General features: G+C 34.1%; 1 protein-coding gene across 1 annotated transcript; it reads right to left on the reverse strand.

The window, feature by feature from the left end:
* Nucleotides 1–554: 554 nt before the first annotated feature.
* On the reverse strand, nucleotides 555–21,488 carry CALB1 (calbindin 1). The gene is made up of 11 exons (XM_068525954.1): nucleotides 21,226–21,488; nucleotides 20,654–20,730; nucleotides 16,714–16,788; nucleotides 8,448–8,531; nucleotides 8,277–8,333; nucleotides 4,965–5,042; nucleotides 2,426–2,481; nucleotides 2,297–2,336; nucleotides 2,114–2,167; nucleotides 1,191–1,262; nucleotides 555–843 (listed from the first exon to the last, which is right to left on the reverse strand). Exons 1-11 carry the CDS (start codon nucleotides 21,302–21,304, stop codon nucleotides 730–732), a joined length of 786 nt encoding a protein of 261 aa, XP_068382055.1. The 5' UTR covers nucleotides 21,305–21,488; the 3' UTR covers nucleotides 555–729.
* Nucleotides 21,489–22,521: the final 1,033 nt, after the last annotated feature.

Below are 22,521 nucleotides of genomic sequence, written 5' to 3' on the forward strand. Positions count from 1 at the left end.
ATGAAAACAGTTTAGAAAATGGGTTAAGGTCATACTCTTTGACAGTAGACTCGTTGGAAATACAAATGTACAATAAAACAGATTTATGCATCGTCTGGTGCTGCCTTTCCTTGTCATCAAATCAACTTGAACCAATAGACTGGTGTGGATTCAAGCAATAGGTGTGTTGTTGATTAATTGACTAAATCTTGCCTAGTGAGACTGTTAACCTCATAGAGCCACAGTTAACTAACTATTGATTGATATTTTGGTATTTTAGATGCAAAAGCACATTTCTTCTAATTGGAAACACAGCTTAGAACTACTTTGTGGGGCAAACTTACAATTGTCTGAAATAAGAATGCTTGGCTTGTTATGTATAGTTCTTCTATTCAGTGACAAATATGCATTTACATATCAGAGACTAGGATTTTAGAGATTAATCCTGGTGGGATTTTTAGGGAAATCTTGTCCAACTATATTTATGGAAGCAAGAATATGTTAGATTATTTTTTTTAATTGGATGTATTGACTGGCCTAAGCATAGACATTTTCCTTTTCAAATGTACAAAAAATGTACATTACAAAGAGTATAGAAACAAACTGAAAAGAGTGTGCCACACATCCTGGATAATTATCTATATGCAGTTAAATTTACAGATACAAAACAAAATACAGCCTACTCCCTTATAGTGCACAGTTATTTTTTAGATACAATGTACCGCTAGTAAGTGGTCATGAGCATCAACTCTAGTTGTCCCCAGCAGAGAGAATAAGAGCAAGATCCGTTCGGTACAGCTTCCCTCCATCCGATAAAGCCATTATGCTTTTCTTGTATGTTGGAATATTATTAATATCCAGATCCTATATAGGACATAGAATGTATTATAATCCAGTTAAACATGGAAGTGAATTAACCACCTTCAAGTGATAAAATGTGAGACAAAACTGCTTGTTACATCAATCCATCAAGAAAAGAGCTAGATTAAATTCTTATACAAATGTGGATAAATCACAAGGTTGTTTTTGAAATCTATTTATCACAGTTAAACACTGATTCAGGCCTGTACCAAATCAGGTTAAGAACTGAAATCTACTTCTGCTCCTCTATAAATTTTTAAAGTAGATTCTCCAAAATGGATGTGAGGTTGCTTCTAGATGGATCCATCAAGTCTGCTTAAGAAGTAAGTGTGGCAAGGTAACTAGATTACCTGTTTATTCTTCTCACATAGATCCTTCAGTAAAGCATCCAGTTCATTTTCATCTATGTATCCATTGCCATCCTAAGGGAGGAGTAATAAAACAGTATATAAGCAAACTCATCCATAATAATGGAGAATGTAGTAAATTGGAAATAATTGAAATCCTCAGAAAATCATCCTACTGCAAACTTGGCAGATATTCTAACCTCTTAGGTCAGACCCTCAAATTTTTAACTGCTCCAAAGTTCCAAAACAGATATGAATTCCCTCTCATTCAGCATCTTATATTTGTAAAATGCTTTGAAATTTTCAAAGTGATTTCACATTTAATATTTCACTTTATGTTAACAATATCACCACCTCCTGTTGAAGTAAGAAATTAATCACAAATATTTTCATATGAGTGAGGACATAGGCTTGGGGAAGCTATATTACTGGCTTGATGTCACATCAGGCAGTGGAAAGGCTGCACTAGAGCCCGCAGAGGACTGATTTGGTCCAGGAGTAGAGAAATTAGAAGAAACAAAGCATGTTAACTAGTGACATCATACACAACCTTTCCTCACACACATGATCTTACCATATACTACATGGGAGGATTCTGCTGGATATTTTCATCTAGCTTAATCCTCATTCTACCCTGCAAAGTGAGCATTATTATCTCTTGGTTACAAATGAGGAAACTGAGGATCAGAGGAGTTTGGTATCTTATTCAAAGCCTCACAGGAGATAAATTGTAGCATGGGATTTGAATCAAATTTGTCTAATTTGGGATATAACATAACTCATTTCCTATGACAAGAATAAATTGGCTGAGTAATTTTAATAGCTCATGTTTCTTTTAATATAACCTTGAGTTTGAGGTTAACCCTTCCTGAGCATTTTCCAAATTCTTCTAAAGAATCAAATTATAGATAAGAAAATTTTTTTACCTGATCATATAACTCAAAAGCTTTATTGAACTCTTTCCCACACATTTTGACTCCCTAAATGATAGAGAAGAGAGCAAAAATTAAAATGCAACCATTATATTCCATCGTGTTTCCCTTGGCAAATATCCCACATTCTAACCTTTCGAGAAAAATATTATTTATGGTAGAGAAAAAGAGAAATACCTGAAATTTAAGAAGAAAATTCTCCTGCACTGGCAGTAACCTTTTGAGAGAAAAACATTATATTAATACATTAGATTTTTGACAAGAATCAGCTTTTTATAATAATATTTGCATAGTTCCTAAACTCACCTGGCCATCTCAGTTAATTCCAGCTTCCCATCATTATTTGAATCAAACAATTTCAGCTGAAAGATAGAATGCATTACTGTAGCCGTTGAAGAATTGTTTATTGCATTAAGGAGAAGGAAATTCAAAATAAAGCAGTTTGAGTTATCAATTACCTATATAGACAGCAGAATTCTAGAAACTAGCATCTATTAAACTTTCAGTGCAAAATTTCTATTCTATGACCTGTGTCAATTGCCAAAATTTATCAGAATATAGAATAGTCAGAGTAATAGTGATCTTAGGCTAGGCTTCTGGAACATAATCATTTATTTTTCTTGCAAATATGTGTTTATATGTATCAAGATGTGGGAGAGATGGTGTTTGGCAGTACATAGCACGTCCTGAAACTTTCCAAATAATAGTATGAAAATTAATATTTAATTTGTTTCTCTCTTTTAGAGTATCAAAGAGTACAATCAGAATAAGCAGGTAATATAAATAAATCCTCAGAGAATAAATTTTTTGAGTAAGTTTGAATTGTTTTATTTTGCCTTGAGTACTAGATACTTAATAAAGCTCCTTACCTACCCATTGCACTTACATACACATCATATACCAAGACATAGCCAGGTATAAACACATTCTTACCCATATTTGGGAAGCATTCACATTTTAGAAAGTTGCAACTACTGTTCTAATATTTTATATAGAAGGACTATGTATAAAATAAAATATATAAAATATGTGAAAAAGTGGTACTATTTTTGTTTTTAAAGAAAGGAATGTGATCATAAAGGATATAGGTTTGGTGAGGTCTCTTTAGGGAAAAAAAGAAGGGCATTCTGTGGTTTGAGACGTTCTAAGAATCCTTTGTAGGAGGTAGATTTTTTCAGGATCTGATACTGATGCAACATTTTATAGTCCATTGTCTATAAAAGTTCTAAATTGTCACAGTGTCTACCAAGATACTGGACACCAGATCACACAGTTTAGTGTCCACAGGGAAATATTTCCCTACAAATATATTTAAATTTTAATTAGTTCTTGATTAATCTGCTTCCTGGATTTGAGCTTGTTTATGACATTTAACCAGATAGGCCAGGCCAATTCAACAGGGGGAAAACTCCCATCTGAGTGGTTTTAAAAAGGCTGCTTCAAATTTCTACTTGGAAAGGAGTCTTTAAGTAGACATCCTTTAATACTGGCACAAAACAGAAAATTGATAAATGTAGGTTATTGTCCATTTCTCAAAAGTTATTCAGAGTGTAGATCTGCCCATTGTGACACGTGTGTGTTAGTGCTGTGGTAAGTGGCGATGTAATGAGGAATTAAAGAGGACACTTCCTTACAGTGAAAACTTTTTTGATTGTTTTGAAACTAAAGATTAGTCCCACTTTATAATAAATATCACTGTATAATGAATAAGGCAATAGTAAAGTTCTAGTGGGTTTTTTTTCCCCACATAAAAGTAGGCTGACAGGCTGAAAGTAAACCTCAGTTACACCAAATATGATCAAACTCTTTATAAAATTATTTCTCAGGAGAAAATTCTAACTCCTTTATTGGTCTAAAATAACATAATTGTTATAATAGGGACTTATGTTTTACAAGTTACTTATTTATATCAATGAGGTAAGAATTCACTGTACATTTATAGTACTTAAAGTGTGTATAAATATAGGTACTGATCTGGATAATTTAAAACTCTGAATTTCAAAAATTAAACAATTAAAATAATGTTGCCAAAATATTGGGTCATGGCTTAATCAGTTTGGCAAAGGCTTTTTCCTCATAGTCCTAGTGCTGTGAATCAAAATGAACAAACTTCACCCGCTTGGAAGTTAATTAACTTCATGGGCATTGTATTATTTTATCTGGAACTTTATAAATTTATTTGTTCATTCATTCTTCAAACATTAAGTGCTTATGTGCGAAGCAATTTTCTTCACTCTATTGTCAATATTCTAAAATAGTTCTTGGTTATACTATTTACCATAGCATCAAGCTCAGGGTATATGTGGATTTCCTCACCCAAAGCACCAAGACAATATTCCCAAATAACAGGAATCAAAAGAAAGAAGGAGGAAATATCTATTTTTAGTCACTCAATGAATAAAGTAGCCAGAAGTTTTCTTTAAACTGTAACAAAATCAATGATTTCCTAAGACATGATAAAAATGGATTCAGAATCTCTATAATAAATTTTTGGTGATATAATTTATATATCTATAATGTAACTTACATATATATGTGATACAATTACACTGGCTTGTAAGAAAAACAAGTGATATTTTGATAGATGAAAATTACCTACCTCCACAAGAAAGGAAATGCTCATATGCTGAGCCTTAAAGCCAGCCTTACAATACAATTGTAGCATTCAGCCTTACAAGGTATAAGCATCCCTAGGTATCTCACTTTTCAAGTGAAATGATACCTATGTGCATGTGATACCCACACCATGGCTTGTTAATTTTATCCTGTGTAGACTTGGGAATTAGCCAGAACACAGTAATATTTCATAGGCTCTTGGCTGTAGTCTTTTCAAGATCAGTCTTACCATTAGGTCTGTATACTCAGCTAGTTTTGTATCATCAACAGTCTTGTTTGCTTTTTCCAGCAGGTCCTTTAGAAAGTTCTGTTAAGACAAAAAAGTCAGATAAATTTCATCAATAACAAACAATCTGCTTTCATTTCAGCCTGCCTTGAAATGGAACACCCCAGGAATACAAAGGAAGTCTCTTTTTGAGGGTAGAACCCGGTAATGGGAGGAGCTTAGAAGGGAGGTACTCTTGGTGTTCCAGCAGTTCTCTTTGACTGAAAACTGATCTGTCACAGTCTGTGCTATGCTATGCTATGCTTTTATGATTTCAATTAAAGAAGTATCTTGATTGTGCACCATGTAGGAATCAGAGTAAAAACTTGTAAAACCAGCCAGCCCAATGGATGCATTTCTACCTAATGGTATCTTCACAAATACTCATGTAACTATTCTCCAAGAAACAAGAAACACAAGGGACCCCCTTAAACCTTTGTAAGATATGTGAACAATTATCAATAAAGAAGGTGGAGACCTACCCTTAATTTCAAGTGCATTTTCTGCCCTCACAAGCTGTATTTCCACATCAGTTTATAGCCAATATGAAGTACATTTCACCAGAGGGCTTTTAGGCTTGATGCGGTACAAAGCACCTTGGTTAGAATGTTTCAGCTGACTGTTCAAACTAAAACAGTTGGCTGCAGATGTTACCTAATCTTTGAAGGATATATGAATCACATCAAAGTAGAGATTAATGTGGGAAGGATGAAAAAAGATGATTATTAATTTGACAGTTGAAGTTTAGGAGTGAATTTAATTTTTTTAACAGAGAAATAAATTAAAGCTTTAAAAAAACTTGCCATATAAATGACAGTGTAAGTACTTAATATAAAAGTCTTTCATTTTGTCTAGTGCTGTTCATTTGCAACTTCTTTATTTGTTCAGAAAATGAATTAACGCAATTATGGAAAACTGAGCAGGTATTATGTTCAGAAATTATTGAAGGATTGGGTTTCTTCAGTTTTGCAGTTGTTTATCTCCCTCCCAGATTTTCTAGCTCTGCTGGGCTGATTTAACTTCATTATTTTCAAGGAAGGAGACCTTTTCCTTGGTTTGATAAATTTAATTTCACTTCAGACATTCCACTTCAAATTCAAAGTGAAGCATGGAAAATTCAAAGTTATCTGTTGGGGGGTGAATTTTACTTTTGAACCATATGAGGCTTTTGTCAGAGACTAATTGGGTTAAAAATCCTCATCAGAGACTAAAATCGTGGTCACAAAAATAGCCTGGGAGAAACCTCGGGATGCTGAGATTCAAAGTCGTGTCTGAGAGCAAGCAATGTTTTACTCTATTACGGATCTTAAAATTAGCTTTCTTGAAAGATCCATTAAAAAAGAATGCCAACTTATCTTCAAAATTCCCCAGAGAGGAGTACTTCTATTTAGAATCTCTTCTGAGAATAAAATTTAGAATAAAGAAGGCCAGTATTGGAAATGAGCTAAAGTTTCATTATGAACTTGAAATGATTTTTAAAAGAATTTTTTTTTGTCCAATAGAATAAAAACACAATAGTTTAACTGTCACCTTGTGGGTAACCTTGTGGGTTGCTGAGTTGCAAATTTGTGAAAGACATTGTTTTTGGTGATTGCACAGGAAAAATCTTTACATTTCTAAGTGTTTTTATTTTTTAAGATGTTATTACTATTATTTTCCTTTCTTAAAAATTTTTTAAGAAATTTTAAAAAATTATTTTTTTGGCCGTGCCACGAGGCATGTGGGATCTTAGTTCTCCTACCAGAGATTGAACCCGTGCCCCCTGCAGTGGAAGCGTGGACTCTTAACCACTGGAGGGCCAAGGAAGTCCCTGTTAAGTGTTTTTAGTTAAATATGTTTTAACAATTTTGCAGTGGTACAAATATATGTAACTCAAACCATGTTAAACTATGACCAGGAAACTGTGTTTGATATTCATGTTTCCCTACATAATAGCAGAAGAGGTAGCTCTTGATGACTGAAGCTTGCAAATGTTTGGCCTTGTGGGGAAAAAAAACATTATTATCATTATCAGATATTCTGTGTCCAAAACCAGGTTCTTTTCCCAGGCAGCTGTGTACTCTTTAAAAATTATCTAATCTCTCTGAATTTCAGTTTCTCTGTTTGTATAATGGGAATTATAATACCTCCCTTGTAACTTTTCTGTGAGGATTAAATGTTAAAATATATTTTAGGCATCTAGTACTATGCCTGCCACATAGTAGGTGCTCAATAATTATTAATTTTCTTCCCTTTTAGTCACTCTATACCATGAAGATAGAGAAAATAGAGTCTTCCAGACTGAGAAGTATTGAGGTCAATTTAAAGAAATGAGAGAAAGATGTTTCTATATTTCTGAAGGCTAGTAAATTATTGAGTTCATGAATAATATAATTTATACTGTGCCTGTATTTCACAAAATCTTCTACGTGCAACATCTTACTTGACCTTCAAAATAAGTCTGAAAGGAAGGTATTATTACCCCCACATAAAAGATGAAAAAAATCAGGCAGAATGATATAGAGATTTGTCTAGAGGTAGGACTTGATTTCAGACCTCTTTGCCTTTTCCTTCATATCTTCTTCCTCCCCCACCAGCTCCTATGTACATCTGTGAGATATGAATTGATAAATTCATTTTCAAAGTTGCAGTTTTTCAGAAGTTTGATTATATTAGGACTTTGTTTTTATTGCTGTTACTGAGAGACAGTAAGCTAGGGGTCTTGGAAACAGACGAGTTTAAAGATCACTGTTCTATGTCTTATTTCTGTGTAGCCTTCAGTACATCACTTAACTTCTTTTAAATTTTTCCTCACTGGGGTAATACTAATCTCAAAGAACTCACGTGAAGATTAAATGAGTGTAAAGCACCTGGCATACAGTAGGTGTCCAATAATTATTTACCTTGAAAGAGAAATCTATTTTATATAGCTGTTTCATTTATAAAATAAAATGCCAAAATTTAATGAAAATAACCAACTTCTTTGGCTTAGTATATCATCTATCTATCTATCTATCTATCTATCTATCTATCTATCTATCTATCTATCTATCTATAAGCTACCTCATATAACAATTTGTATACACCACAGAAAATGCTAATTTTATATTGCTGAACAGAATTTCAAGAAGTACTTGAAGTCTCTTTTTTGATCTGGTTCTTTATTAACAATTGGAAGAGTGGGTGAAAATGTGCCATTGCTCAACATTAGTTTCTTTTGTGGGAGGTTTTTTAAAAAGCTACAAAGTTCATAATTATATTTGACAGGAAAAAGCTTTCATGTTTTTACTTGCTTACCTTAAGCTCCTCGGTTTCTATGAAGCCACTGTGATCAGTATCATATTTTCTCCATGTCTGTAAATTATTTTGGATAAGGAAAACCAAATATATTAAAAAAAAAAAGGCAACCATTTTCCTATTTTAAGTAGCTTTCTGAAAACATCACTCAGTGACAGAGCTTTCTTATACCTTCATGAATTCCTCACAGGACTTCAGCTGCTGGCATCGGAAGAGCAGCAGGAAGTTCTCTTCTGTGGGTAATACATGAGCCAACTAGAAAAGATTTAAAAAGTTATTGTAAGGAGCTTGAAAGCAAGTCTCTCATATTTCCTGCTCTTAGTTTTTCTTAACATAGTTTTATTACCTAGAAAACTAGGAAAGGAAAAACATTATAATCGATTTTCCCTTTCTGATACTTTGCCCCTACAAAGTGCCATTGTGTTTTCCAGTGCTTGGGTGTCCTTGAGTGACTGGTTCTCTGGTCTGGTAGATGACCACAGCAAGCATGCATAGGAAGCTCAGATAGGGATTATTTGACCAATTCTTAACTGCTAGACATACAAGCAGACTTATCCTGGTGGCTTGACCCCTTCATCTTTTCTGTGCCACAGATCTGGTCTTGTTCCTCTCAGGGCACACAGAATGGCACACACGGGGCCATACATTTCATGTAGAATAAAAGAAACTATGAGAAATATGAATGCAGTGGAAAGGATAGAAGGAAAAAATGCATTCCCAAGTCTGAGGAGAAAGCTTATTAAGAGATGCAAAGGAAGAGAAACTCAAGACAATTGTAAGACAGTGGAAAGAGAGATGGAAAAGACAATTCACAATGAACAGTGGAAACTGACCAGTAATAGGGAATATCAGTTCTCAAATTTTTGGTTTCTGCTAAAAGGACATCTGCTGCTTGAGTCCAGGACTTGAATTCTATTTGATGATCTCCATTTAGTGACCCTATGACATTTCTCCTTAGATCTCATTTCGTAACTTCAATGTTCACTTTTTTTAGGAAAGAAGGACTCCAGATCCCATTTTAAGATGAATATAATCTATCTATTGTGTGCAGGGAGGGAGGGAGCTCGATTGATGGCCTCACTGAAGGTGTGGGTTCTATTCCTGGCTCAGCTGCTAATTAGCTGTGGTCCCCAGCAACTCCCTCAGCCATTTCTGGAACTTAGCATGCTCATCACTAAAAAAAGGAGTTGAAATAGAAACCAGTGTCTCTTAAATGAGAATCTGTTAGAATCACTACATCTTCAGCATTAAAGAATGAACCTACAACACTATATTTCATCTAATTTCCGGAAGCTGATGAATCCCCTGAACTACGGGCATGAACCCTCATCTCTGGATTTTAGACCAAGAATCTGCAGTCTAGATTAACCTTAAGGTCAGCATAAAGGCCAAAAGTTCTACCAAATTATAGGAGACTCTCACACTTCAAAAAAATGTTGTCCTTTTAGGTCCATTAAAAAATATAAAATTTAATATAAAATGTATCATTCTACCTTATAGGCAAGTAATCTCAGCTTCTTTATGCCTGTAAAATATGTCCTTTAACTTATCTTGTTTTTAGATCTTTGAAATAATATCTCAATTTAGAATCATTCAGTTTACAGGCACTAATAATGGGATGAAACTAAGAGACAGGGCCAGACATCTTATTAGGATGTTTAGTATGACTCAGAAGACATTTTCTTATTTATTTTGAAACAAAGGTCACTAGTTTGGTTGTGCATTAATGCAAGCATTTATTTAGGAAACAGGAAATAGCCAATGCCAACTCTCTATTTATTGGTATGTAACTTGTCAGATACCACTTTGTAAGTTTTTGGTGGACCTCCCCATAGACCATCCACTTCAGGAGGGCAAAGACTATTCTTTGCCTGCATCCTCTGAATACTTAGTGTGGTGCTCAATGTTAGGTGCCTGACATAAATGTTTGGAATTTGGTGATAATTTTACTTCATTAAAAATACCTACTTAATATGATTTGTAGTGAGCATTTTTTTCCCATCTTGATTGTAATTTTCTATATTGCTTGGATTTTCCTAATTATTGTGTGTTGTTTTGAACAAAAATAATAATTTTTCTTAAAAACTTCTATTTATCAAAATCCACCAAATATATAAAAACAGAAAAAATAAAAGAATGAGCTAGTAAGCAACGACCACATGTAAAATTAGGGAAATTTTAACCATCTTTGTTTCAAAAATTAAACTTCATATAACTTTCATAAAGTACAGAGGTCTCTAGAATGTCAAATATAGAGATGGTAAAATTGCTTTTCATGTGTAGTATGAATATATATCTCTTTGCCCATGCCATTTTGGTCCTAGTTGGTTTAATTATAAGAAAATACATATTATATCTACATGCAAAATAGTCAATCTTTTAATTTAATTGAACTGTTAATGTTAAACTGAATACAGTGCTGTCCTATTTTACAGACATTAGAAATGAGTCTTAAACACATAAAACATTGTAATAAGACAAACCAGCCACTAAGAAAGAAGCAATGAATATGTGTGGATAGGATGTGGCTATTAGTGAACATTAAGAAATCATCTTTTTTGTGTTTTTTGTTTTGTTTTTGCTTTTTGGTGGGGTTTTTTTGGCCACACTATGTGGTTTGTGGGATCTTAGTTCCCAGACCAGGGATTGAATCCGGGTCCTTGTCAGTGCAAGCGCCTAATCCTAACCACTGGATGGCCAGGGAATTCCCAAAATCATCTTTTTCAAGGTGTGTTTCACAATGCTTATGAATTAATATTCAAATTTCAGAGCTGGTGCAGTAACTCTCCAGCTGTTGACTCTAAGACCATATCTACAAAGTACCTGAGGTCTTTTATAGAAGTTGTTAAGTAGGGCTGCTTTTGTCTCTGTTTTGCTAAGTCACTGTTGTCCATAGTAGTATCCAGTACTACCTGTTCCAAGATTATTGGTGATTTCTTAGTTCTTGGGCTGCCTGCCTGCTTTTTTATAAACTCTCAAAACTTTATTATGGGTTGGAGAAGAGAGTGGAGAAAAGCAAGGGAATAAGTGGCAGGCAGATAAGCTGCCACAGGAGAATCTCTCAAAGCTTCATTTATGAAGCTTTTCACTTGTTGCTTGTCACTGAGAGTGGTGAAGCAAAAATTTCTACTTGCCTGTCTTCCCTATCAGTCTATATACATGTTGAGGAAAAGGTCTGTGTCTTAATTACTGTTTCTTTGCCTGGCACCTGCAAAAATTTCAGTAAATATTTTACTCAGCCAATGAATGAAGGCAATTGACTATCTAGGGTCAGAATAGGCTTCCAATAAATGGAAATAAAGTTCCTTTGGAGATAATTCAAATAACTTATTATTGAGTTGTGGATAGGGGTTGGGGTGGTCACTGTGATATGATATCCAGAGCTCTCTTTAGGTGCTAGGAGTGTTGCTATGGTCTCAACTGCCAGGTCTCTTTGGGAGATTACCTGGGCTGAAGAGAGTTATGTTCCCCAAGGAAGCTGAATTCTATGACTGATGCATATGGGGATATAAAACCTAGCCCTCTCACTGAAAACTTGGGACATCTCTGCTGTAGGGTAAACTGAAGTTGAGACTATATCACAGCCCAAAGTCTCCCTCTGCCCAGCCCTGTTCTTTTCATTTACCTTCCACAGGTATTGATCCCAAGAGCACTTCCTAATAAACTTCCTCATTGCTTTTCTTCAACTCAGATATGCTCCCCAAGGAACTCAACCTATCCCATGACAGGGATCTTTACCATCTCTCTTCTATTCCTATGCATAAAATGGAGCTCTTGCCTGTGTTTTGGAGTAGGTTGAAATCCCTTGCTATGACTCATGTGGCTATGATTCAGAACCTACTAGGCACTGTGCTGGATGCTGGGGATTCGTAGTCACCGATAGTAAGAACTTTACTGGGAGGCAGATAATTTCAAAAAAAGTTTTTTTCAGACAATTTCAAAGCAACATGCTAGGTGCTGGGAGAGTACACATGAAGTAACTTTACTAGAAGTATAAGTGACTGAGCTATATCTTTTAAAGCACACATGAGGCATAACTTTTGAAGACAATCTTGGTGCATGTTAGCTTCCTTCAACACATATTAGTAAAACATTCACTTTTTTGGTTTGGGAACCAAAGAAATATTTTTCTAGCCAATGAGAAGTGAGTCCAGGAAACCTGGAAATTTGAAAGGCAAATAATCTTTTTGTACAAATTAAAGACTAGTGGAATTTAATATTTGAATTTGACAAGTTATAAAAATGGGAAAAAGATTGACATTCAGAAAAATGGTGTAGATTTTCCAATGAAATACTTTTATTTTCAATAATAATAGCAAATACATTTATTGAGTTTTTACAGTGTGCCAGAGTTTATCTATTTGTTTGACATGTATTATCACATTTGATGTTGATACTCATATGTCACCCCTGTTCATAGCCAAGGAAACAGAGACTCAGAGAAGATAAATGGCCTGCTATCACATAGCTTATAGTTGGAGCCACATTTGAAATCAGACAGTCTGACTTTTTTGATTTTGAGACCTTGTCCTTTTACCATCACCCTCCATTAAAATCTTCAGTCAAAAAGTTTTCTTAATAAACTGTTTTTAAAAATCTATCCAGAACGAAGTTTTAAATCAGACTTTATTGTCAGTCATTTCCCCAAATTCTGAGGTAGAAAAGTAGTCTGCTATAAAAAAATCACATTTACTATGGTTAAACTCACATGCTCAAATCCCACTATGGCTGAAAAGAAGGAAAGTCTAGAGAAGTGTCTGCTTCCCTGGGAAGGTTATTATTGTTTTAGGATTAAAATAGCTTATAGATCTATTTTTCCAGTGGATGCACTGACCTAGACAAATAGACACAATAGACTGGAGAGGTTAGTAGTTTCCCACATAGTTCCCAAGGGATCAGGTGAAAAGTTTGCAGATTTGACATCCAGCTAAAGGAAATATCTATACTTAATGTGAGCACCAGAGAAGAAATTTCTATTATCTGTTAAATCATTCAGTCTCTCTCTTTGACTATTTTAATCAGTGTTCTCTGCAATAGAGCTATTAGTCTGAATAAATTTAGAACATTTTGACTGTCATGGTATTTGTTAAATTATCTCAGAATTTCAATGCTCCTGTTTTGAGTTTGTATCAACAATCTCTTTATTACCGAACTGTATTTGTGTGAATTTTAAAAATCTCTTTGGAGACATAAAATTGAAAAGTTCACAAGAAAGCATATCTGTACATTACCCTTCTTTTTACATGTTTTTACATGTCTAGGTAGCAAAAGCATGTTGTTGGAAAGTATCAGTCAACTTTATTAGAACAGAAGTTTGAAAATTAACCACTATATTTTCTGATCTTTTGAATGACACATTTCAATTAGAGCCAAGTCAATTTGGCCTGTTTCCACCAGGAAAGTAGACTGCCACTTAAATACCATTTGGTTTACTTTGATTAGATTTTGATGAGCCCATGTGTACACCTGCTAAGTGGGCAAAACAAGCAAATCTAACCCCTTTTTCCTTTGAACACCGAAGTGATGGTGTACTTGATGTGAGTTGATGGGAGTAAGTAGACGATTATATATCTTGGAAAACCTGGGTTTTTCCATTCCTTCATAGCTGGCTGAGATTTGTGTATTTGTATTCCTTGTTATATATAGTATTTCTTAGCAAGTGATATATAAGTTGGAAAACAGAAAGGATGAAGTTTATTTAATACAACTTTCTGGTGACACTAGAGGGCACATAACAAATTCAAGCATTCCCCACTCTCCCTTTCTCCATTTTGTACATGTAATCTGTAGCTTTCAATTCCTTTTTTACAATGATTTTTTCAGAACCTCTCCTTTTTCTTGTCCCTTCTGCTTAACCAGGCTAAGTACAATCAACATGCATATTAACTACAGCAGCAATCTCTTCCCTGTTCTCCCATTCTCTCATTCTCACTTCTCCAAGTACTCACCCTCCCCACTTCCTTCTGTTTCTTGGATGATAACTCAGATTAATGAAAAGAATTCTGGAATCAGAGCCAGACATAGGCCTTTATAAATGTTCTGTCACTCCCTGCCAGTGGGATCTTGGACACATCATTCAACCTTTCTGGGCTTCAGTTTCTTTATCCTTAAAATGAGAAATCTTGGCTAGTTTTTCCCACAGGTCCCATATGACAAAAAGTTCCCTGTTCTGGAATACTTAAACTTTCTAATTAATTCTTATGTGTCTCACTTCTCTCCCTTTAAACTCTTTTTGCTTCCACTGATCTGAAAATTCTTCCCAAATTATGTTTCAAGCGGTTTGGTCAAATAACTTCTCTATACTTTCTGCATCCCTGTTCAACCAGGCTAAATTTAAGCCTTGCCATAAGTAATCAATGAACTGAAGCTTGAAAATATTTTCTTTTAATGCAGAAAAATGTATGGATTATTAATTGTAAAAAAAGGCTGAGTAATTTAAAGGAAAATGGCTGAAATTCTATTGAAGTCACAGGTTTCCTCAACTATAAATTAGATGCTCATTTTATATTTGTATTTATTTTATTTTGTTATAATGAGGATCAAATGAGATCACATATTTGAAAACACTCTATAAATTGTGCAATGTATACAAATAAATGAAAATTCTTTTTCTTACTCTTATTGCTATAAAAAGTTCCTCAAGTCTTCATTTCAGTCTTCATTAACTTCTTCATCCACTTCTGTTACCTATTTCTCTCTATCTTTCCTCATACAGAAATCTTTTCTTTCCTATAACAGTTTCTTTTCTCAAACTTCTGGGGAAATTTCTTGCATCAAACCTCTAGGAAAATGCATCTGCTAGTGACTCCTAGCCTCCCATTCAAATTAGACCTCAAATGATGCTTCATAAATGATTATACCATATCATACACAGTAAAATATAGATTCAAAACAGATTCATCCCTCTTATCCTTTTAAAAATGTAGAATCCATGTGAATCAGATCCATGCTTTTTGTGCTACTGTTACAACCCAGTATCACTGAAGAAATTAAAATAAATAGCTGAGCCCACTGGAGTTCTTAAAGGTGAAATACTTTAAATACAAGATGACAGTCTTTCCTCTGCTAGAATTATAAAGTATGCCAAACTCTGAAATAGCCACATCTATAATTTCACTGATTTTAGAATTTCCACTAGTTTTGAATAATTAGATTTATGTCATCTCATTTATGCTCATTTCAAAGTTATTTTCTTATCCTTGATGATTCATATCTTGATTAGTTGGCCTCTATGTCAGTCTATAAGTCCCATTACTATTAATTTATCTATTTATATAGTAATGAGTTACACATGGGCAAAGGGGAAAGTGTATACTCCAGGGAAATATTTTAATTACAAAGATAATAATAGTATGTTCTTCCTTAACTCTATTTGAAGTAGCTGTTTAAAAATAAGTGTATTTCACATTGACATCACAGGTGTCCTATAAGATCAATTATTTGAAAACCAGGTTAGTTCTCTGAATCAAAGGTAAATTATGACTAAATGTTGTTGACAGCCAAAATACTTCACAATCTAATACATTAAGAACATTATATAAAGAACATAATTATGCCTGTGATTTGGTATATTTTAAAATATGACCTTATTAATTTTTCTGGACAAAGTTGTTCACTCAACTTCTCTAATGGGTTGCAGAGATAAAGAAAGTAACTGAGACACTAGATTTTATAAAAGTAGAAGTAAGGGAAGCAACAGCTGTTTCACAAATCTGAGAATGCTGAAGAATTAATGCATAGTCAAAGTTTTGCCTCCTTGATTCATAGACAAAACAAAAGTTGTCCTCAATAGGAACAGTCATTGTCAAAAGATAAGATTTGACATCCACAGTTTTAACTCTTAAAGACTCAAAAGAAATCTGTACCTATAACACATCATATAATATTCACTGACTTTAGCTAAGTTCTTATGTTTTTATAAGGCCAACTGCTAATCTAAAATGGAATTTCAGAAACCAACATGCAGTTTTTTGCCATGATATCATTTAGGGACTGCAAATACTTTATTTTATATTCTAACAGAAAGGTCTACACTGTTAAACAATAAGAAATACCAACGAACCATGTACTTGGTTGGTGTTTTATTGAACTGAATCTGGGTAATGTAATGGGATGAGTACTCATCCAGAAGTTGGGGACTTGAGCCTCTAACTGCACCAGTGCCAGCAAACAGATAACATAGTCAAAGGCAAATCATTTCACTTCTCCAGGTCTTAGTTTCTTAATGTATTAAATTTCAGCTTTGGATTAGGCAAATTCTTAGGTTTCTTTCATTTCTGAGCAGTTTTTGATTTTATATTTCTTAATAAAAGATAATATGTTACTTAAGTAAAATAAACCTCTTGGAACAGGTCTTGCCATATCATGTTTGAGTTGAATAAAACTCCAAAAAACTCATTTATTAAAACTATATGAGAACAATGCATAAGTTCCTTACCTCTACAATTCCTATTTTTCCATCATCTTTTTGCCCATACTGATCCACAAAAGTTTTCATCTCAGGTGATAACTCCTAAAATTATAAAAAAGCAGGTAAGAAGTTTTTTTTTAAAAAAAACCCAAACAAACAGTATGCTTGTGATAGTGTTAATAACTTGTTGCAAAGAAAAACTGGAATTAGAACCATTCAGAATTATGCATACTGATTAACTATTTTCATGAAAATTAAGATACAAGTGATACACAGTTTTTACTGGTTTCAAATGACTTATTATTATTATTTCTGAATCAATCACTATGATTTATCTTCTATTATTAGTTTTCAGAATATGTTATCCTTTGAGAATGTAGTCAGAATCATTCAGTTCATAACATTTAGTGAATTTAAATATAATGATCACTGTGAAAGTACTTTAACATTGCTTGCTTCAGGAAAGATTATTTTATATTGCTGCACTAATTGCCCTATAATATTTTCCTTATTATAACATGTTTTATCCATGGAAGTTAAAAATATGTGTTTTCAGACAAGCAAATAATGTGAATGTTCAAGAGCAACTCATTTGTAAGCAAAGAATGTTTCCAGCATGGAAGTAGTCAGAAACATTCTTTGCTTACAAATTAAAAATCAGAAAAATATGTGTCAGATTAAAAAAAAATAACTTGACCAATTTGCACTTTCATTAGAGACAGACAATACTGATGACCTTATTTTGGTCACTGACTGTATATGCTTAAGATTTTTGACTCCAAGAGTAATTTACGGAACAGTTTTCCAGTGTTTCCTTGTTTCCATTTTTTTTCCCAAGACGATGTTCTCTCTCCCATTTAGTTATGTACATAAGACATGTTGAAGAGTGAAAAAGTGAATGCTTTCATCTCATTTGACTTGTATTTTTCAATGTATTCTATTGCTTACATAATCTCTTCACATATTGCCAGATTAGAGAACTCTGAACTGTAAACTAGTAACCTGAACATAGAACTAGTATTCAGGAAGTTGGATTTATACCCTTGGGTCTTCAACATAGCCCATTTAAAATAGCCCTCTTACATTAACTGAAGCCTATGTAAAATAGGTCAGCCTTTATGAGTGTCCTATTCTGTGTCCTTGGAAAAGTAAATTAAGGTCTCAGTTTTTATCATAACTAACAAGATAGTGATATTATCTATCACACACATTTGCTCTAGGGATATAATTTGATGGCTATATTGAGGCTGAATATTATTATTGCTAGTGTTACAAAATCCTACTTTGGTTAAAAGTAAATATCTTTAGTAGAACTGAGGTAACAAATAGTAATTAAGCAATTTAATATAGACTTAAAAAACTCTTCTAATATGGATTATTTCAACTTGTATTTATTAAAGTTTATTTATTTTATTACAGCAACAATTGTAAGAAAGTAAAAGTGGCAATAGTGTGACTATCAGCTGTTATGTTCTTTACACATTCCTTAAAGTAACAAAAAAGTATAAAGTAAACTTAAAACAGTGTATACCTCTAGTCCAAATTTGTTTTAAACAGTGTAAAACGTAATGATAATGATAATAATAACAAATTAAAGCTTTATAAAAAAGAAATGCAAACTTAAAAACTATGTTTAGTGAAAAATGGTAACTCTGAAAGTAGACTGTGTTTTTATATTTCATTAATGTTATATTCACTTATAGTTAATATTATTGAAATTTTTGAAATTTCACATTATTCATATGATAAGCCAAACAATGTTTCCATTAATACAGCAAAATCTGTTATCCTATTGCTAGAAATGCAAAGAAGCTGGGTTTATAAGGTCAACCTTTAAGTTCTAAAAAAAGAGAAGAAAAAATATAAAAGTAGATTTAGTACAATGGGGTCAGTAGTGAAATATTTGTCTACTACATGAACCTCTCAATCCATATCTGGATTTAGATTTTAACTATTCAAAGCCTATATTACATAATTCACAAAGTATTCAATAATCAAGGTATTAAGCAACTTGATATAGTCCTGTACCTGTGCTCAAATTTGGTATTATTGGATAATAATCTAATAATTACAGCTTCCAATATTCTAAAATTGGAACATTGACAGTAGAAAAAAATAATTAAGATCTAAAATCTTTAAAACTCTAACATGAAGTCACTGTTTACAAAAAGTATAAATATTAAAATGGGAAGAGGAAAAGAAGTATCTGAAAACATGTATAGAGTTTCTAAATATCTGAATTTCTAAATGAAAATAAATTACTTCCAGAACAATTAAAATATAATCATTTAGCTGCTGGAAGCATCTTTCAAGGCTTTAATGAGAAATTTTATGGCAGGTAAGATTTTCCAACCAGATTTTTAAATATTTATATTTTTAAATGTGGAAGAAAATGTTTTATTAGTCAAAGATACATAGAGCTATAATGATAGTATTGCATGAATTTATTTACATGGTAATGTATAAGGTGGGGGAAGGGAATGGAGAAAGTTTATAAAACATTTTCAATTTTATTTGATCTCATCCTATTATACTTTCAAATTTATGTAATATTAAATCTGGGTAAAACAATTCCCAGAGTGTTATCTGGTTTTAAATCAATTTGATTTAAATCATTGGATTTTAGCAATTGATAGTTTTTTAATGCATCATAATACATTTTAGTGTTCTCTGGGATTCTTTTGAATATGTTGTACAGAGATGTGTATCACACAATTTTCAATTTAGATAGAACAAAAAGGTAACTATTAGTAAATTGTATGGACAGATATATATATAATATATGTATACTATTATATATATAACTCAATGCTAGACGTGGTGATCTGCTAAAAGATTCACACACAACTATATTTTCCTCTAAAGATATACATATGTATAGTCTATAATGTAAAATCTCTAACGATAGTCAAAAAGACCAAAGATTGGTAACTTCTCTCTAGCCCAAATCCAACATTGCCTTCTGAAATGCAGTCTTACATAAACCCCAATAAATTACTAAGATTCTTAACCTATTTCCCTCTATGTAATCATCTCATCTATGTTTTAAAGCTGGGCATATTTTATTTTTATGCTGACAATATCTCTTCTTAACAGGTTAATTTATGCCTAAAGGAAGTCATTCATAATTAGTAAAAATTGTCATTTGTTTAATTAACTAATGGCTTAAATTACAAATACAGCTTATTTTCAAAACACCACTAATTGCTTCTCATTAGAGTATCACTTTGCTTGTTTAAAATATGTGAAGTTCTTAAAATTACTTTTTACATCTCTAACTTTTGGTTTTCTCCTTCTCAACAGAAATGAATCCCCTTTTTGCTAAATTTCTTGCTCATTGTTATGTTGCAAAGTTGTACAACTTTCCCCCAGAGAGGAAGGTCAAGACAGGACATTTTTTCATCACTCCAACCACATCAACATTACAAGAATAATAATTGGCAATAGAATAAGAGATCCATAATCTGCAGATTTGTTTCCTGACCACCAAGGGGCAGAAATGTATTTCTACTCCCATACAGGCTGTTAAAGAGAAGTTAAAAATTACCTAACTGAACTCAATCGAAGAGGTGGTGATCTGCTACAAGATCTCACCCACACTTTCCTTTTAAGCACTATTAAAGAAAGTACAAGTATAGAATCTATATTTTAAAAGCTCTGATTTCAAACTGTAAGGTTTTTTCCCTTTAAGGAATTTCTCTCTCTCTCTCCTTTCTCTCCCCCTCTCCCCCTTCCCCTTCCCCCTCCCCTTCCCCCTCCCCTTCTCCCTCTCCCTTTCCCTCTCCCTCTCCCTCTGTCTCTCCCTCTCCCTACACGATTTGCAAAGGCTCTCTTTCTTCCCTTCTCAGTAAATAAATGTTTACATTCCTGGAAACCGTTTGATTTCGCTGGCTCTTTATGAGAATGCTAGAATATCTATTTATTTAAGGGCGAAGGTCCTTTTACTCCTTTGCAAACTTCAACCTACCAATCCAGCCTTCTTCCGCGCCTGCTGGAGCTCCTGAATCAAGTTCTGAAGCTCTTTTCCTTCCAGGTAACCACTTCCTGTAAAGACAAAGAGGCACCCAGGTGTCAGACATCTCATTCTGAGTTTCTTCCCCATTCAATTTCCACAACAGCTATCTTTCTGGCCACCGGAGAGGTTCTCTCTTGCCTCGATATTCATTAACCCGCAAAGGATACAGACGCAGCAGTGCTCCCCTCCCGGCGCGTCAACATTTAGACCCACTAAGGGCAAAGGAGGATGGTTGGGATGCTGAGTGTAGCCGTAGAAACTTTGGGGGCAGGGTCCCTCAATCCCCCCCCCTTTTTTATGAGTACCATTCTTGGAGAATAAAAGTTTACGGTTTTGGGATAACATAGAAACAATACATAAACTTTAAAGTTAATGGTTGGCCGCCAAATGGAGAGATAAGATTAAGGAGGTGGGGGAAGAAGTAAAGAAAAGAAATGAGGGATAATCAGATCAGGAGCCTCAAGGAAGGGGAAAGGGAGGGAAAGGGCATGGACAAGGTTCTTCAAAAGAGAGAAGATAATCACCGTCAGCGTCGAAATGAAGCCAGATCTCGAAAAACTGTGAGGCTGTGATCAGGGATGATTGCAGGTGGGATTCTGCCATTGTATAGCGGAGTGTGTGTCTGCCTGCAATATGTGTGTGTGAGTATGTCAGGGCGAAAGTGGGGTGAGAACCTCAGGGTGTGTGTGTGTGCGTGTAAAGAAGAAATCCTGGGCTGCTGGAGGAAGAAGAGCAGGGCGCAGGCGCTGCCAGGCGCTGTCCTCGGTGCTGCTCAGCTCTGGCTTTCCTCCGGAGTTCTCTCTCCACAGCCGGCACCCAGTTCTCAGTATTTATCTTGACAGTCGAGCTGGGCCACGCCTCCTCTTGCCTCCCATTCCTCAATCCCGCCTCTTGCTCGCACCAACCTTCTTCCCCGCCCTTCCAGTTTTCTCCTCTCCTCCCAGGAAAGCTAGTTGGAGCAGTAGTTGTGAAGTGTAGAAAGCAGCGGGTGGTGGGAAATCCTTAGCTCAGAGACTGGATGCTGAAAACAGACTAATTTCCCTCACATTCTTATGTCCAAAAGGTATCTTACTCCTGAATATTATAGTAAAACAACGTACATGAAGAGGTTTTGATTTCAGATGGAAGAGGAAAGCTAATGATGGGTAGAACCACATAAATGATACTTATATTGTGTGTGTATGTGCATGATTTCTCCAAGATGTTTTAGTATTTGTTTGAACAAAGTCAGGTGAAAGTTTGGCAAATATTAGATTAATTTGATTAATGTATGCAAAGAATATATTGATATCAATAACTACTCTATTTTGTGCTTGTGAGGACCATCACATGAATGTTTCTTAAGATGGTTTATGTAAACAAGCCTTGCCAACATGAGAAAGCAGGATTATGGTTTTTTTTTTTCAACCTGAAGTAGAATTGTAATTGGAAAGTGACAGAATTAAACTATAAAATCATAAAATGTTAGGAGAAGAAAGTAATCTTTAGGGATACTATGGTTTATCTCCTTTGGGTTTAGAAAGTGTGAGCAAACTAAAAAAAGATAAACGAAGGATCTGGTCCAAGTTCACACCTAGGTGAGTTAATGACTCAGCCAAGGCCCTGCTCAGTGGCTGGAACACACATATCTTTCCTTTTTGCTATGCCAAGCAAGTCCTGTTAAATAATTTTTCAGAAACGGGAAGTTACCATCAGAGTTGGGGGGAAAAAAACTAACTGAACACTTTATGTATTTTAATATAATAAATAATATATTTAGATGATTTATTATCTACTTAAATACTTCTAAAATATTTGGTTTTGAATATTTTGAAACCTCG

The sequence above is a fragment of the Eschrichtius robustus genome, chromosome 17 (assembly GCF_028021215.1).
Source record: "Eschrichtius robustus isolate mEscRob2 chromosome 17, mEscRob2.pri, whole genome shotgun sequence".
NCBI lineage: Eukaryota > Metazoa > Chordata > Mammalia > Artiodactyla > Eschrichtiidae > Eschrichtius > Eschrichtius robustus.

What these genes read in the sequence shown, in the direction of transcription:
- CALB1 (XM_068525954.1), bottom strand. Translation starts at nt 21,304, where the DNA reads ATGGCAGAATCCCACCTGCAATCATCCCTGATCACAGCCTCACAGTTT. An exon ending in CGCGGAAGAAGGCTGGATTG is followed by an intron (nt 16,789 to 20,653) that starts GTAGGTTGAAGT and finishes TTATAATTTTAG; the next exon opens with GAGTTATCACCTGAGATGAA. An exon ending in TATGTGAGAAGAATAAACAG is followed by an intron (nt 844 to 1,190) that starts GTAATCTAGTTA and finishes TGTCCTATATAG; the next exon opens with GATCTGGATATTAATAATAT.